This window comes from Microtus oregoni, unplaced genomic scaffold (assembly GCF_018167655.1).
Source record: "Microtus oregoni isolate MIOR12 unplaced genomic scaffold, Mior012 000022F_ref0000154, whole genome shotgun sequence".
Taxonomy (NCBI): Eukaryota; Metazoa; Chordata; class Mammalia; order Rodentia; family Cricetidae; genus Microtus; species Microtus oregoni.
The window spans coordinates 14,693,589-14,711,277 of NW_024543081.1; the positions used below are offsets into that span (position 1 = coordinate 14,693,589).

Genomic DNA, 17,689 nt, shown 5'->3' on the forward strand with positions numbered 1-17,689 from the left:
TACCCCGGTGGAGGAGGTTAGACACAGGACACTGTGCTGGCAACAGAATATTGCCTACCACACGGCACACTCGCTAGCTCCTTTGTTGTTTATTTACAATCTGCGCTGTCTCCAGGGCTGAGAGCATAGTTCAGAGGTGAGTGCTGTGTAGTATGGATGAGGCCTGGAGTTCAAGGCCAAGAACCACAGAAGAAGAAAAAAAAATAGTTTCTGTCTATCTGGATTGCTCGGTGGGTTAGGGTATATGCCACCAAGCCAGAGAACCTGAGTTCAATCCCTGGGACTCATGTGGTAGAAGTAAGACCCTATTCCCACTTTCTCTATTATGTCTAAAAAGAGTATCTTTCTATCCTAATATTACAGAAAATACATTTTCCAAAATTTTCTTCTAAATACTTTTAAATTTTACTTTTATGCCTTTGTCCTTAATTTATCTATAATTTTTGTGTGCATGCAAGATTTGAGACAGAAACCCAATCTCATTTTTTTTTAGTGTGTGTGTAGGGGGGTGTTCTATTATTTATTGAGCAATTCCTCCTTCCCTCATAAATCCGAAATTATGTCACTGTCACTTTATTAGGATTGCAAAATGCACAGCTGTTTTCTGGGCACAGTATTCTATTGCATTCATACACGCACCTGCCTGCCTCAATAGCATGCTGTGATTGCCATGTTTCTAGCTTTAATTAGGAAAGAAGCCTTCACCTTTCTTGGGGAATGTTCAGTTTTTCTGTTTTGAGACAGGGACTCACTATGGGACTCAAGATCTTCATGCCTCAGTCTCCCAAGCATTGAAATTATAGATGCGATGTGAACTATTGTGGACCACAGTTTGTTTGGACTTTTCTTGGTGTGCATGCGTGTGTGTGTTTGTGTGTGGGTAAATGTGCTCATGTGGCATGTATTATTCTTGACTTTTTGATTTTTTCCAAACACATTTTATTATCAGTCCATCATGTTCAGTTTTAAAAATCCTTCTGGAAATTTTGATTGTAATTGCACTGAATCGGCAGTTCTCCACTGGAGGCAATTCTGTTTTTTTTTTAATTTATTTATTTATTAAGGATTTCTGCCTCCTCCCCACCACTGCCTCCCATTTCCCTCCTCCTCCCCCGATCAAGTCCCCCTCCCTCATCTGCTTGAAGAGCAAACAGGGTTCCCTGATCTGTGGGAAGTCCAAGGACCGCCCACCTCTATCCAGGTCTAGTAAGGCAATTCTGGTTCACAGGGAAATCTGGCCATGTCTGCAGGCTTCTTTGATTCATTCTCACAATGGTAAAGAATGTACCACCGTCACCAGGGGAGAGGGGGCAAAGAGAATACCCACAATGTATGGCAGTCATAAGAGAATCAACCTGGTCAAAACAACAGTGGTACCAAGAAAGAAAAACCCTCACCATCTCTTCAATTTGGAGACAACTGACATACTTGAATTATTCCAATAAACATGGACTATTTTCCCATCTACAGTTCTTCCTTAGTGTATTTCAATTATGCATCATAATCCACAATGTATTGATCTCATACATTCTAAGATTTGTTCCTCAGTAGTTATGATTTTTAAATTTATAAATGGTATCTTTAAAAATATGTGTATTGGGCCATCTATAAAGGCACCTGCCACCAAGACTGACTGTCTGAGTTTAATTCCTGAAACTCACACAGTGAAAGGACAAAAGCTGATCCCCCATAAGCTGTCCTCCCTCTGACCTCTCGATGTACCATGGCAGCTGCATGTCCACACATGCTGGGACTGGAGAGATGGCTGGGGTTTAAGAGTGCTAACTGCTCTACCAGAGGACTGGGGTTCAATTCCCAACACTAACATGGCAGCTCACAACTGACTGTAACAACAGTTCCAGGAGTCTGATGCCCTCCTCTGGCCTCTGTGAGAATTGAAAGGTATGTCTGGAAATTATCTACCATGACAGTAGCTCAGTCTCCTTCTGCAGTCCTACCAAAGCTTGCTTCCCACTCTTTGAAGTTACTTTACTGGGAATATTTATGCTTAAAAGCTTTTTATCTTCTTGGGGAATTGAATATTTTTAATTACCTTTCTTATTCTGTTCGGTCAGATCTTACTATAACTATACTGGTTTGAATTGTTTTACATTTATTTATTATGGCATCTGTGTGTGTGTGCGCGTGTGTGCGCTTGTGTCGGTTGGAGACAACTTTCACGAACTGGTTCTCTCCTTCTGTGTCACCAGATTTAGTGACAGGTACTTTTTCTCATTGAGCCATTATCGATGGCTCCTGCTTTTCGTTATCATTATTGTTTTAGTTAGGTTATGACATCTTTTCCTATCCCCCATTTTCACCCTCAGCATGAACTTAGACTTGCATCATGCATCTGGATCTCTTTGTCCTCATCTGATAAGTCTCTGCCTTCTCATAGGAGTTCCATCTGCTCATGTCTGTCTTGGTTAATAAATCTGGGATTAATCTCATCAGTTTACTTTTTAAATTTCTACTTGATTTAATGTATGCTTCTCATGTTTGTAAAAATTTTAATATTTTCTTATTACATTTTTTCCTTGTGGGAACTTGCTTCTGAAATAATTATTTTTGGGCATATATTCTAACTTGCTAAAGTAGTTTTCTCTATAAATTTTTCTAATTTCTATTTAAAAATTCATCCATTTAGTACTTAAAATTTCTTTAAAACTGGTTGTGTTGATTCCATGCTTTACTTATATACATGTTTAAACACGTGTCTGCACAGCCTTCTGTATCTGACCATTCTTATGGGATGGTGTGTCCCTCACCTATGTCCTCCTGCTGTGGTGATGCTGGCCTATGAACTTGCTGCTTGACTTCACCTGGTGAAAATCCCAGGGACTCACTGGTGACTTGAGGTGGTTTCTCTCTGCAGAGAACTGCAAGACTCACGTCAGCTCCTATTAAGGGTCTGCATTCAGCACTTCTCTCCTCCCTGAGAAGGCATTCAAAACTCCCCTTCCCTTGCTCGAGGCACAGAGAACTCACTGTTTTCACAAGTGATGCCCGTAAGTGAGTCAATCCCTAAAGCACCGCTGGTACCAAATGCCAGTCCTGCCGACTTCAGCTCACACATTCTCTTCTTACTTTATATTAACGTCTGGAAGAAGTAGTCCTTGGGGACAGTGACTTCTCACACATCCTCTATACGCACTGGTGATCATGCAACAGAAGAGCCCTAGGGTTATCACTAGAAGCAGACATTGAAAAAGTTTCATCATAAGTTAGCATATCATATATTGGGTTGGTGCACACCTGTAATTTCAGAACTTGGGGAGCTGAGACAGGAGGGCTGAGTTCAAAGTAAGCCTGAGCTGCACAGTGACACCCTGCTCCTCTCCTTCACAAAGGAAAAGACACTCCTTTAGGCTATCCATAGCTCTTGTTACTGACACCTCTGTGTGTATGTATGCTTAAAATTATGTTCATTATATAATTTAGGATTGTCACTTAGAAGAGACCAGATCTTTACAATGAGCCTGTATCATTTTACAGGAACAGAGTAACTTTTCCAAAACAAAAACCAAAGAAAGGCATACTTGAAGTCAGTACTCTTAAAATCCATTGGTTTGGGAAGGGCAGGGTATAGACTATAGGGTTTTATGCTTACTTTTAAAATGGCAAAGTTCAACGGTAGGCCTCACCAACCTAAGTGTTTCAGTGGCACCCAGTGTGTGTTATGAGCACCCTCATCTGTTGTTATGCGCGCAGAGGCAAGCAAGCCTGACTCTCCATCAAGGTTGCCAGTGCAGACAGTGGCACCCATGCTTCTGGGAGGACGGCGACAGCAGCGCAACTGCTTCCACAGCCGTCATGTATTGTTTGCACAGCAAGGCTCTCAGGGCACACAAAGCTATTGCTTTCCCCGCTGCCCAGAGGAATCCTCCTTGGGCACAGAGGAAACTACTACAAAGACCACACCTCCCTGAGAGAGCCAAGGTGTCAGCGTGGGTAAGCAATGCTTCTGGAGAGAGCCAGGCTGGGTTGCTACTCTCTGTAGCCTGCTGCTCGCCATCACACAGTAATTAGCCTTCAAAATCAAAACCTCCCAAACAAAAACCAGCCAAGCAATTGACGAGAATTAAAACTTAGGGAAACATCCAAGAGTAGGAATGAGAACCAAAGAAGTAGTGATGTACGAAGGCTTCTTCAGAGCGCTCCTTTCCCTTGCAAATTTACCTCGAAGCAGTCAAAGCAGCTGCTTCAGCTCCAGGCTTTCTAGTGATGCTCTCAATTTCACATCTCGCTGTAACTAAATAAGGCAGAGACATCTTTAAACTCCCATGGATGGAAATTTACCTGCACAATGTCATTGCCTACCTCTCTTTCCTCTAACCCAATGTGGAAGTCATTTTTAGTTCTTCCTTTCTTTTCCAGTAGGACATCCACTTAGCCTGTTGCCTCTTTATGTGGTGCTGTCTTCAAACATGACTGTCCCCTCATCTCTCCTGCCCAGAGCAAGTCCTGTGCCCAGACAGAAACAATTGCTCCTCACAGTCTCCCTACAACCCACGCCTCCTTCATTTCCACACAAAGCAGTAAGAATTATCTCCCCAAAACAGCTGTTTTCTGTAATAAGAGAGCGAAGTTCTGTGACTAAGCTAAACATCCCTCCTGTTCAAGTACTGAACTGCTTCCTAGGTGCAAGTTCTAGCAAATTGAAATTTCCAAATACCATTTATTATGCCTTTTGCTAATTGCTCAGGAAGCTTTCAAGCATCTGCCCACATTTCTCTGCATATTCAAAGTCCATTTCTATTCCATTTAGTACACAAGCAGGTCTTACACATTCAATCCGCCTTCTGCTTGTACACTTCCCCATGGTGGTTGAGATTATTCTACTGTCTCCTCTACTTACTCTCCCCTCCTTCTTCTGACTTCTTTCTAAATAAGTGCACACGCAGCTATCCAATCTTCCTTGCAACCAGGAGTGTCCATGTGGCGAAGTGATAAGCAATATGTAAGCCAAAATGTTAAGTGTGACTTAGCAGGATGGAGCATTCATATCTTCAATACCTCTCTCCTCCTTCTAGTTAGAATACAGCTGTGGTGGCTGGCACTCAGGTAGCTATGCATGAGTTTGGTATAGCAAAGAGACAGAACCTGAAGCTCCTGGCATCCCAGGAAACCACATCAGTCCCCAAACACCTACTCTGCATTACTACAGAAGGAAAGAACTGACCCCTACGTTTAAGGCACTAGGATTTCTGTGGCTACATCTATTGCTCAAGACTTGAGACCACCCACTTTAGATGCTTCTCTCCACCCCTGGGGCTTCCATTTGCTACTTCCTTTGTCCTACTGGGAGGCCCCTGCCCAATTAATTTTCCTTTTCTTATTCTTATCCCCAAATGTCTGCTTTACTTCTTCCTTTAAAGCGCAGCTGGAGATCCAACACCTTCGTGGAAATGTGACTATGGCGATGACACGACACTAAACCCACTCGACCCAGTGCTCCTTCTGAACATAAATGCATACATCTATGTATTTGGTACAGACATCTATGTATCTAGTACAGAAACAAAAATAATCTAACCGAGTTTCTATTACCAGGGCTCCAGCAGCGTCAGCATCTAAACACACACTTCAAGCAGTACTCAGCACAGTGTCACTCCTGGAGCCCGTTGTTGTGAAGCTGACTTGAGAGCACAGTATGTCTCTCAATGTCGCTCCCACTACAGCAGAGCACAGGAGTTGCCTACCATGTGCAGTGCAGGCCCTGGAAAATGGCAGGCCGTTCTAGATATGTGTCTACTGAGTGCATTCTAACAAAGCTCCAGGATTTTTTTCCTTTGAGGCCAGGTCACCTGTGTGGCACAGGCTAGCCCCAAACTCTCAGTTCTCCTCACTGGGCTCCTGATACTGGAGGCTCAGCTGTGGGTCGCTGTGCCTTGGGTTCATGATGGAAAAACAAGTCAGGCCATTGAGAGCTCTTCCTGGTGACTGAGATGTGCGGTAGCACCGGATGACTTGGATTTAAAAACAACTTACTCTATGAATATAAAGCAACAGACTGAAATTTCTTGTGTCCCTCAAAAATATGGCTCAGAGATGAGCTACTTTTGCAGTGACTTAGGGACTCACTTCGTTAGCTTGCTGTCACCCAAGCTGTGCCTGGCTCAGGGCAGGAACATGTGACCTTTCTGCTCCTTCCCCAGACCACCTGGTTCAGCACTGCAGCTAGGTCTCTATTTAAATTCCCCTCCTCCAAAACGTTGCCCCACCCCATATCTGTCCCCAAATAAAGTCATCCCTGTCATTCTGTCCCTGACTGCTTTCCCTTTGGGTAAAGGAAGAATTGCCGTCTAATATGGTCTATGCTATTCTGTGTAGGTGTGCCCCTGGGCTGGCCTCTGTTACAAGTTCCATGGTGAAGGGAATTGTGACTCCCACATCGTTGTTCCTCCAAATTTCTTCTGGCCATTCAAATTTCAAGTAAAAACCTCAAGAAGAAAGAAGTTAGGAAGTGGCCGAAAGAGCCTGGGAGATGGCTCCACGGTAAAGGGCCTGCCATGCAAGCATGAGACCTATGTATATATATATTACTTACAAGAATCCACCTCTGCTTCACAGAGCTGGACAGAGGGCCAAATACAAACAGCCCTGAAGCTGGACTCAGCAGTCAGTACCTGGCTACTGAGCGTGAGGAGCCCCAGAAGTCATGGGAAAAGCCAGTTGCCACAGCACAATCTGTAATCCCAACATTGTGGGGGTGGGGGAACAAGGTGACTCTGGGGCTCCCTGGCCAGCCACCCTCTCTGAATCGACAAGTTCCAGACTCAGTGAGCTACCCTGTCTCAAAAATACAAGATGGGATTTGATTCAGGAAGATATCAGTGTTCACCTTGAGCCTCCACATTCACATGTACCCCCAACATGCACACACCTACATACACCATACACACACACACACACACACACACACGCACGCAAGAAAGGTGATAGAAAACAGTAAAAGGGGTGAAGAAACTCTGAACATCAGTCACAGCTGAGTATTGTGCTCTTAGTGTCAGCTATGGAGTACTTCTTCCAAAACAAAAGGGTCCCCTGAAAAAGATGCTCCACTGCCTGTGGAAGCACTTGGGTTTGCTGTTATGTTACAAAGAGCCCTTCTAATGCCTGCCTTCAGCACAGGTACAAACTGAGCGAACATTTAAGACACTGGACAAAGACAGGGAAGGATGACTTAGGACCAGGTTGTGTTAATATTATTGCTGATACTTTAAGCTTTCTGCGTTTCATTGACAACTGAAATTAACTGGTCATGCTGAATTCCTGTAGCTCTTCTGGGGTCTTGTTAAACAGATGTCTTGGTGGGGTTCAGGCTACTGACACCCCACAGAACGGGTGACTCAGAAACAATAGAAATCATTTTCAAACAGCTCTGGAATATGGCAATTCCGTAATCAGGGTGTCTGCAAGGTCAGGTCCTAAAAAGCCACCTCTTCCCATAGTAGCAGGAAGGTAAAGAGAGCTCCTAGGATCTCTGGACTCAAATCCTATCTTGTGGGGGGTCCTACTTCTGTGACTGAATCATCTTTCAGAGGCAACACCTCCAGTTGTCAGCACACTGGGAAATTCCCATGGGGGTGGGTACAAGCCTTCAGTCCATGGCCATAGACACATGCTGTGATGGGGGGGCAAGCTCTGAAAATCCTCGGATGCACTTTCAGCCCTGAGTTTAGTTGCTTTCAAGAAGCAACTAAGTCAGATTGCATCTGTGGTTTTCTTCTCCTAACTGCCCATCTTCATGCACAGCTCATCAGTGGGTGCTGGAGAAGCTACAGAAGATATCATTCTTTGATGATTTAACAAGATTAATAGGAAAGATCGTTCCACTTCCCTGATAACCTTCTATCTCCGCCAACCCTTGTTTTAAAGATCAGTAATCCAGAGTCAAAGTTTTAGGCAAAGGAAAGCCTTACAAAGAATCATGCTAGGAGAATATTTAATTGTGTTAGAATCTCCAAACATTTAAATAAACATGCCCATGTACCCAGGCCCCTACTCTCAGAAAGTAAACCTCCTCATACTCCAGTTAGAAAAAAAATATTAAACTGAGTAAAGATGCCAAATAACATAGCCGCTAGGCTAACAGTTTTAGCTGAAAACCGGTTTATGTGAATATCCCCCTTCATCTTTGGTCCTTGCAGCATGGAGTCTAATAGTGGGTTAGTCCTGCTGACATGGTGTTGATAATTTGGCATGAGCCTAGTGTCTTATGTTTCGAGCTGTTCTCAGTGGACACCTGTCATGTTCTAGGCCACTGCTTATGTACATACTTTTATTACGTAGACTCGCAATCGTCAGGAGCGAATGTTTCTTCTTGGAGGGAAGGTTTTCTGGGATGAGGACAGAAGCGCATGCTGCAGGCGAGTTCCCCGGAGCAGGTAACCTGGTGGGAAACATCATGCAGTATGAGGTCCGCTGTCTTGTCCAGCTTGCCACTTCCCTCTCTTTAAAAAGCAGCTGCTCATCCATCAGCAGAGTTATGACTTGTTTAGACTTCTCCCGGATATAGCGACCTGAAAAACAGCCAAGAATTTGCTTTAAAATGGATTAAAACTGTAATTAATTTTATCCTAAATAAAATTAAGGCAAAGCTGAAATGTAGCAAAGGGGAAGACAAGTAGAGGACTGTTGATGAACACATTCCTCTCTGTGTCAGCTAAGCAAACAAATCATCAATACATGATGAAATTGCATCTTATCTGGCATTATGCTTTTCATTTTAAATGCATTATTGGATTTTTCTTTGGAAAGCCACCCATACTCTGCAATAAATCACTAGCACAGGCACAGAAGGAAGGTTTGAGCATGAGGTCAGGGGATGGCTCAGTGGGTAAAATGCTCGTTCTGGAAGCATGAGTTCCCAAGAGCCTAGGAGTGTCAGGTGTGCCTGCGACCATAGTGCTGGGGACCTAGAAAAGGAGGGCCAGAGACTCACTTGTCAGTCAATCTAACCAAACTAGCAAGCACCAGGTTTAATAAGAGGTGCTATCTCAAGAAAAGTAAAGTGGAGAAGCAAGTGAGGAAGGCCTCCTGACATCAGCCCTGGCCTCCACAAGCACCTACACAGATGAGCAAGAAGCATGTACACAAAGGTTAGTTTCTCTACTCTCATCTTTTTGCCATTTCTTCCTTTCAAATTTCTTTTGTAATACTTCAAACTCTGTTCTAAACACCCTTAATTTATGGTATATACTTAGGCCCTAACTGAAGAGGCCCACTATGTGTTGGACCCATTCAGTGTCATATGAAAGGCAAAAGTGGCTGGAACTTTAATCCTAGGGGTGATGTCAGGCACTATCTTTTCCTGGGAACAGGGCACAGATTTGAAGATGTGGAAATCCCATGTCTTCTTCCCATTGGCATCTTCAGGAGCTAGCCCCTCTCCTTCTCCTCCACCAATACCTCACCCTGCTGTCCCAAGCCTCTTGCCAACAACACCAAACTCGAGGCAGCTGTTGGTTCTTCCAGGAACTCTGCATGGCTGGATCCCTGACTCATTTGGTCTCTCCTCAGACACCACCTCCTCAGAGCGGCTCTCCTCCTGCTGTCCTCTGAAGAAGCCCCACCCCATCAGTCTATTCCTCATCCTGCTTTGCTTCTTCTGTGGCATCTGTCACTACCTACTATCACCGGTGTGTTGCTTGTTTGTTTTGTCACCTAGAATATAAACCCCGTGAGAGAAGTCTCATTGCACACACTGATGGCACATAGCATATATTCAATAAATATTTACTGAGTGAATGAATCAAGAAGGAAACATCATCAAAAAGTTTCAAATGTTCTCCTTGCTATGGTGTAAATGAAGCAGATTGCTGGAAGATGCTGGGAGCCAATTTACAACTTAGCTGCCTCAGAAAGTTGCTTGGCTTAAAATAGCCTCCTGCAATACCCCCAATTAGAAACTAGAAATTATGGGCTAGATTTGGAACATTCTACTTGGAGTCTGTGGGGATTGGTGGGATGTGGGGGCAGCTAACTGGCTCCAAGTGGCACGCAGGCAGAACAAGCAGACAAGCTAGTTGCACTGGTGCAGGCCTCCTCCTCAGAGCATCACACTCCCCCAGGGAACAGAAGTAGCTTCAGGTAGGCCAGGCCACTGAATTTTGGCCAAAATAAGGAAGAAATCACCCAGAAGTGGGCATTTCACTTAACGCTGCCTACTTCCCCCGGCTCCCATTCCTCTGTCTGGCCACTCTACAGCACTTGCAGGGAAAAGAGAGAAAAGCAGGAAGGAGTCTGTTTCAAGGCAGAGACAAACAAACAACAATAGCAGGGCAGCATCCATTCGCTTATAAGCAATATGTTCCCAAGACGACGTGGAGAAGGGCACAACATAAAACCAGAACAGTACAGGAAGGACAAACGGAGGCAGCAACAGCTTCATGTATGAACTATGAAAGGAATGGGCAGGGTAGAAAACATGGGTTTTCTGAAGTAAGATTCACTCCATGCTCTGCAATCAGAGGGCTCCCTCTTCTTCCTCTGTACCAATAGGATCCATGAGAATGACTGATTGATCGAGTTTGAAACAGTCACATGTGTTGTTATGACAGGGTAGCAATGCATATTGTAGTCTCCCCGCCAGCTGGAAAGCACAGCACAGGGCTTAGGAGATTGTTCAGTGGTTAGAAATACTGGTTGTTCTTGTAGAGGACCGGGTTCAGTTCCCAGCATTCAAAACCATGATTAACTCTTGGTCTAGGAATCCGGCCCTCCCACACTGGTCTCTGTGAGCACCAGGCTTGCACATGGTACACATACATACATGCATGTAGCCAAAACACACACTAAAGTAAATAAATATTTTTGAAAATAAAAGTACAACATGTGACAAAAATATTAATAAGTAAACACACAAAGATTTTTTTAAAAAGACTTAGAATGAGGGCAGAATTAATGTGGCAGAAGGAGGATCAAGTAGAAGGTCACCTTGGGGCATCCTCTCAAACACAAGGTAAAAGACAGGAGACAAGATCACTAGGGCAGCCATGCAAGAGACTAGAGTCCAAACCAATGCTTCCTGCAGTCACTTAACCTCTCTCAGACAGGTCAGAAAACATTCTACGAACCGAGGGCAAACAAGGAAAAGAGACAAGTGCACACATGCACTAGGGTTCTCCTGGGTGAAACCTGGGCCTCAGACTTGGCCAAGCCCTCCTTCCGGCCACGCCAAGAGCACCTTACAGGTGTCATTTAGTGTTCTGTCACAGTTTGGAGCTGCTCATTTGACATATGTCCTTTCCTCTGTCAGACTCCAACATCCACAAAGGCCAGAAGGACACTTAAGAAGTGTGTGAGATGGATGAGCATGGCAGGGAAATGTTCCCCAAATGCCAGGGAAGGAGAGACTCAGAGGTCTTGGGCACTAAGGTCTGTTACTAGAAGAATGTGTGATAAGAGCTATAGAAAGACTTGTCAGCCTTAACACCACTTAGAAAACATGCTAGCACTCCTGTCTCCTTCCTGAGCCACTTTCCTACCTAAATTCACACTTCTTCCTGTGAATTTTACTTCCATTCTAAGTGGGGAATATAAACATACAATGCCACACCCCCATGCAGTAATCAGGTCTACCAACCAAATCCACTAAGTCTATCCTTCCTCTCTCTTGGTTCAGATCGTTTGTTGCTTATAGTAGCTTAAATTATGTACCTAGTCATCTTCCTTCCAATTTACCTTCTAACAGGCCTCAAGCAAGCAGGGACAGGAAGGAAATAAGAAGCATCTAAACTTTAGTTTATGACCAAGTTGTTTCTATTAAAAACAAAATCCCCTAGCCGGGCGGTGGTGGCGCACGCCTTTAATCCCAGCACTCGGGAGGCAGAGGCAGGCGGATCTCTGTGAGTTCAAGGCCAGCCTGGTCTACAAGAGCTAGTTCCAGGACAGGAACCAAAAAGCTACGGAGAAACCCTGTCTCGAAAATCAAAAAAAAAAAAAATCCCCTTCAGTCAGGGGCTAGGAGGGTATCTTGAGGAAAGCACCCGCCTAGCATCCTCAAGGTACTGACTTCTGTCCACAGCATTGCAAAAGCAAATAGACAAAACAAAACCCCACCTGTGATGTTGGCACAGTAAGGTCATGCTTCAAAGCATTGTTCTGCTCTGCTCAAAACAGCCAGCAGTAACAGGCACTGCCAGTCTCAAAAATAAAAAAATGAAATAAATAAATAAACTCCACAGAGAACTCCAAGTGAGAAAGCCACATGTGTGGCTCAAGTCACAAGGCTGCAGGGCTCTTGATCTGGCAGATGGGATTTCAGCATTCTTGGGTGAGAGATCTAGACCTGATCTCCCTTTGATAAGAGAGGTCCGTGTTTGCAAAAAGAAAGTGAGAAAAGGACAGATCTCCCTGCTCTCCGGGATACAGCCATTCCTAACTATTTATTTGGACCTAGAAGCAGTCTTAACACATGGAAATAAGGTAAGTTACCTACAGGCTCAAGTTTGGATCTGCAACACATTAATTTTAACTGCAGGGCTCAAACTCCAAGTCACTTCGATAAGGTCTGTACTGGAGGCCAGAAAGGAACACGGTGGATGATATGAGCAGCTAAGATGAAGGCAATATGAGCATGCATAGCTGTAGGAAGAGCCTCCTACTCAATGAGCCGGAAGCCTTCCCTCTACAACACATTAGACAGTCAACAGGACTAATTCTACTCCAGACAAAATATGTCTATAAGATCTTTTACAAAAATCAATATCCTATAGGATTTTAAATTTTTCCTTAAAAGATTTTTAAATAAACCATTGAGAAATTAACACAGGGCAGAGAAGATGATCAGCATGTAAAAGTGTTTTGTCTTATTTTTTTGCCCAAGCCTGACACCTGAGTTTGATCCCTGCAACCCACACAAAAAGCGAATATGGTGGTTCACATCTGTAATCCCAGCACTCCCACAGTGAGATGGGAGGAAGAGTCAGGAGAATCAACGAGAAGCTCATGGTCCAGCTAGCACAGAGTGGCAGAGCGACTGAAACAAGAGAAACCAGCCTCAAACAAGGTAGGAAGAAGGAACTGAATCCCAAAAGTGGTCCTGGCCTCCATACACATGCATGTGCACATACACACATACGCACACACATTAAAAACATGCAAGACTCACAAATATACATAAGAATATGGAGTTATGAAACAAAATAAAAACGAGCATAAATGAGAGCAGGTGATATGATGGAATCAAATAATAAACATCTCAGCTACGAAACTACAATCAAAATTGGGATTAAAAATAAAAACAAAATGCCTTTAACATCTTAGACTCAGACAGCTGAAGAAAGACTTGATGGAGGTAAGCAGCAAAGTATTCAAGGCACAGCAGAGGTCACAAGATAAGAGTAATTAAAAATCACAAAGGACAGATAGAAAGACCCCAATATTCATACAGAAGTTTCAAAGAAGACAGTTTTAGAAAAACCATGTTCAAAAAGACAAGTAAGTGCTGGGATTTACAGGACAGTCCTGATCTGCAAGCCTGGCCAGAACCCCTGACTGGGAGTCACAGGCCCCAGGGGAAGAAACTACTCCTACTATTTTACTAAACTGACAACAGTATCTAAATGCCTTCTCAGTTTGCCTGTGCCATAGACCAGAACAGTTCTCGGGCCTCATCAGAGAAGCTTCTCCGTGCAGAGATGAACAACTCATCAAAGAGCAGAGAATAAGAGACTTTGGAGGGCTCGGCCATAAATGGAACATCTGCATCATACTCTCTCCTCCCAAGGACCATCATAGGAGAGAGGACCCGGAGAACAAAACACTGCCTTCTGGACACAAAAGGTGAACTTTCGAATTCACAATAGTGTGATTGCCTAAACAAGATCTTTGCAAGATCAAGCCAGTCATTCCCGCACGGAGGCAGAAGGAGGGCGTGAAGCCACACCCCTAACTGAGGAGCTAAGCACAGCTGATGGCTTCTCGGGGAAGGAGAGTCAGTTTGCTTTGAGGGTGTGGTCTCTTGTAGGTAGACATTCTAGTGGAAGACCAACATCTAGCACAAACTGGAATCAGTGGACTAGTAAAGAGAAAGAAAAGGAGCTGAGGTTGGGAGGGAAGGAAGGAAGTAACTGGAGGGGATCTAGAAGGAGTTAAGGGAAGGGGAAAGGGTGAATATGATAGAAATAAGTTGTATGTATGTATGAAGGATTCAAAAAATAATAAAATAGTACATTAAAAATTGTTTTCTGCTGGGTAGTGGTGGTGCACTCCTTTAATCCCAGCGCCCGGGAGGTAGAGACAGGTGGATCTCTGTGAGTTCAAGACCAGCCTGGCCTACAAAGCAAGTTCCAGGACAGGTTTCAAAGCTACTGGGAAACCGTGTCTCTAAAAACAAAACAAAAAAAATTGTCTTCTTCTAGGCATATTTGTGTATATCTGGAATCCCAACATGATCAAAAGTTCAGACCAGCCAGGGCGACACAGGAGACTTAGAGCAAATCTGAAAGTGGATTGGTGAGAAGGCTCAATAGGTAAAAGAGTTTGTTGCCAGCCTGATAACCTGAGTTCTAGCCTCAGGATTCACATGGTGGAATAACAAAAATAACAAATTTATTATATGTATTTGGTGTGTGTATGTGCATGCCCAAAGGTAGGAGTCAGTTTGCTCCTTCCACCATGTGGGATCTGGGAGGTGGACCCAGGTGATCAGGCTTGGCAGCAAGTGCTTTAGCTACTCTACTGCCACCACCCAAAATCTTTTTAATTAAAAAATTCCAAGGCTGGAGAGATGGCTCAGCGGTTAAGAGTATTGCCTGCTCTTCCAAAAAGGTCCTGAGTTCAATTCCCAGCAACCACATGGTGGCTCACAACCATCTGAAATGAGGTCTGGTGCCCTCTTCTGGCCTTCAGGCATACACGCAGAAAGAATATTGTATACATAATAAATAAATAAATAAATATTCCAGCCCTGTGGTGGTGGCATGCGCCTTTAATCCCAGCACTCAGGAGGCAGAGGCAGGTGAATCTCTGTAAATTCAAGGCCAGTCTGGTCTACAAAAGCTAGTTCCAGGACAGGTGCCAAAGCTACAGAGAAACCCTGTCTCAAAAAACAAACAAACAAACAAACACCAAAAAACAAAAAAAAAAAAAAAGAGGAAAAAGAAAACTCCAAAGGCTTAGTGATAGTGCTTGCAGCAGGCTTGAAGTCTCGGCTTCCACTCCCTGCACTACAGAAGGAGAGTGGGGGAATTAACCACCATGCAAAGCTTGTAAGAAGAAATCTATACCTATAGCCACTGCACGAAAATAGGAGAAGCACAATGTGAGGTCCCAGATGGTATCGAGAGATCGAGAAAGAAGAAATGATTGAATTAAGCCAAGGTCATTGATGTCCTATATCTGGGCAGCATTTTTCTTATTAAGGAAACTATAAATTACGGGGATGGAAAGATGTCTCCAAAGGTCCAGGCTCGAGTTCTAGCATTCACATGGCGTTCACAACTGTTTATAACTGCAGTTCAAGAGGATCTGATGCCCTCTTCTGGCCTCTGCAGACACTGAACACACATAGTGCACAGATATAATGCAGGCTACACACCCATACACGTTTTCTTAAAAAGGAAAATTACTAGTGACGAATAGTTGTCTAAATAAGATATTTCATAGTTAAACCTACTGTCTGTGGAGTGAGATCCCTTGGACTGTTAAACCAATTACTATAATCCTTAGCTATAGTTTCCTGTTGGTTGACTAAGTCCACGTAGATGACCAAAATTAACCTTTTCGTTCTCTTGTCAAGGCAATTTGAGAACCTGGTGTTTGGGGTCACTTGACTTGGGAAGAGCTTCTGGCTCCTCCAGTCTCTTTCACAACTAGTCAGAGATTTATTTATTATATAGTGTTCTGCCTGCATGTATGCCAGGCCAGAAGAGGGCGCCAGATCTCACTACAGATGGTTGTGAGCCACCATGTGGCTGTTAGGAATTGAACTCAGGACCTCTGGAAGAGCAGCCAGTGCTCTTAACCTCTGAGCCATTCTCCCAGTCAAGGCCTTGCTTCACTGTGGCTTTGTCTGGAAACATGGACAAAGTTATTCCTCTGTGTTGAGCCTCCTTTTTAGAGTGGACACTGGTGAGTAGAGTCTCCATATTTAAGATAAAGATTAGCGTAGAAGCTAACAATCCAGTCACTTCTAGACATGAGGCTTTGGATTTGGCTGTGGGCTAAGAGATGGGATGCCTTCTGCCTCCCCGACTCATCACCCCTTTTGTTGAGTTATAGAAACACCTAGCTCCAATGACACATGAACATTTTCAGAGCTGATCTTCTGGGGTCCAGCGGATGGATACAAAAAATCAAACATGACCTTGTATTGTGTTTTTGTAGAATTAAGAAGGCTCTCCATGAATAGGGAATTAGAATAACATCTCTGGACAACATATCCAGATAATTCTGTGAAGGGATAATAGAAGCATTGTGAATCAGACAACAGCTAGCTCAAAACTATTATCAACCATCAAAACTGTGCTTCTGGGTACAGCAATGGGAGTCCATTAGAACATGTCTTCTTGCTGAGAAAGTACCAAGGCCTCTTCTATAAATGAGGACAGGGAATTATAGGTGACAGATTATAATTCTGTTAATATTGTCTTATAAAAAGAGAGTTGAGGTAAAAAAAAATAAAAATAAAAAAGTAGGCCAAGCCCTGAACTGGCTGATCCTTTATTTACCTGATGGAAACACAACCGAGTAGAACTGAAGACCACAGTGTCTTCTTCATCTTAACCACTCCCTGGCTGTGAGCGAGGGTTAAGAGCAGAGTCAGTGTGGTCTGGCTAACTCCACCTTGAAGAAGGTTCTGGGGAGGAGTTATGCAGGATGCTTCTTGGAGAAGGAAGCAATGAAGGTAAGGAACTGGACTCCTAAAGAGGGGTTCGCTGAGGTCTGCAGGTTCCAATTGTGGAGTTACATATCCATGTGTCCTCATGTGCCCTGTTTGTCCTCCCTCCTGGGCCCAGCTCACCAGTAAGGAGTCAGGGCCTGGGAAACTGCAAAAATTCCCTTCCAAGTCCTTTAGTACCTTGGCTCAAGGTCTTCATGCAGTGCTATGCTAGTAAGCTGGCCTCCCTACCTCTCTAGTGGCCTGGCCTTGGGCCTTCCGCAGCACATGGGAGCACCTAGTGTCAGGAGTATGTCTGAGCCTGCCTACAGAATGCAGGGGACAGGAATGAAGGCACTGAAGGCTCTGAGGTCTCCTGGTTCTCTCTTAGCCATTATGCCCTTTAATTTTTAATGTCAGCCTTCCAAGAGTACTTGGTTTTTGTTGTTTTATTTTTGAGACAGGGTTTCATATAGCCTAGACAGACTTGAAACTTGCTATGTAGCTGAGGCTAGCTTTAAGCTCCTGATCCTTCTGCTTCCACATCTCAATACCTTAGCTTTACAGTGTGTTCTCTGTACCAAGTATATGACTCATGACTATCATTCCTGTACTCTCCACCTCCCCATTTTTTGAGATAAGGTCTTTTACTGAACTTAGAGCTCACTGACTAGGCTAGACTGATTGGCCAGTGAGCCCAGGAATTGTCCTCCTGTCTCTTCAGTGCTAGGATGTACAAGCAGATATCACAGTGTCTGACTTTTTTATGTGGCTACTAAGGACTGAACTCAGGTTCTGATGCTTGCACAACAAATATTCTCTGCAAAACACTATTTGACATTTTTACTGGGACACATACTC

The 17,689-nt window shown here is 43.9% G+C and overlaps 1 protein-coding gene and 1 long non-coding RNA gene across 2 annotated transcripts in view; one reads left to right on the top strand and one right to left on the bottom strand.

Moving 5' to 3' along the window:
• Nucleotides 1–17,689, bottom strand: part of Enthd1 (ENTH domain containing 1) — a 106,875-nt gene that overhangs the window by 74,858 nt on the left and 14,328 nt on the right. Inside the window, exon 2 of the mRNA XM_041672517.1 lies at nt 8,283–8,525. Within this exon, the coding sequence (XP_041528451.1) occupies nt 8,283–8,525 (243 nt within the window). The remainder of the gene's footprint in view (nt 1–8,282; nt 8,526–17,689) is intronic.
• On the top strand, nt 17–13,676 carry LOC121461431. Its single transcript, XR_005976181.1, has 3 exons — nt 17–136; nt 12,833–13,015; nt 13,584–13,676. It is a non-coding gene; the product is annotated as an uncharacterized LOC121461431 (long non-coding RNA).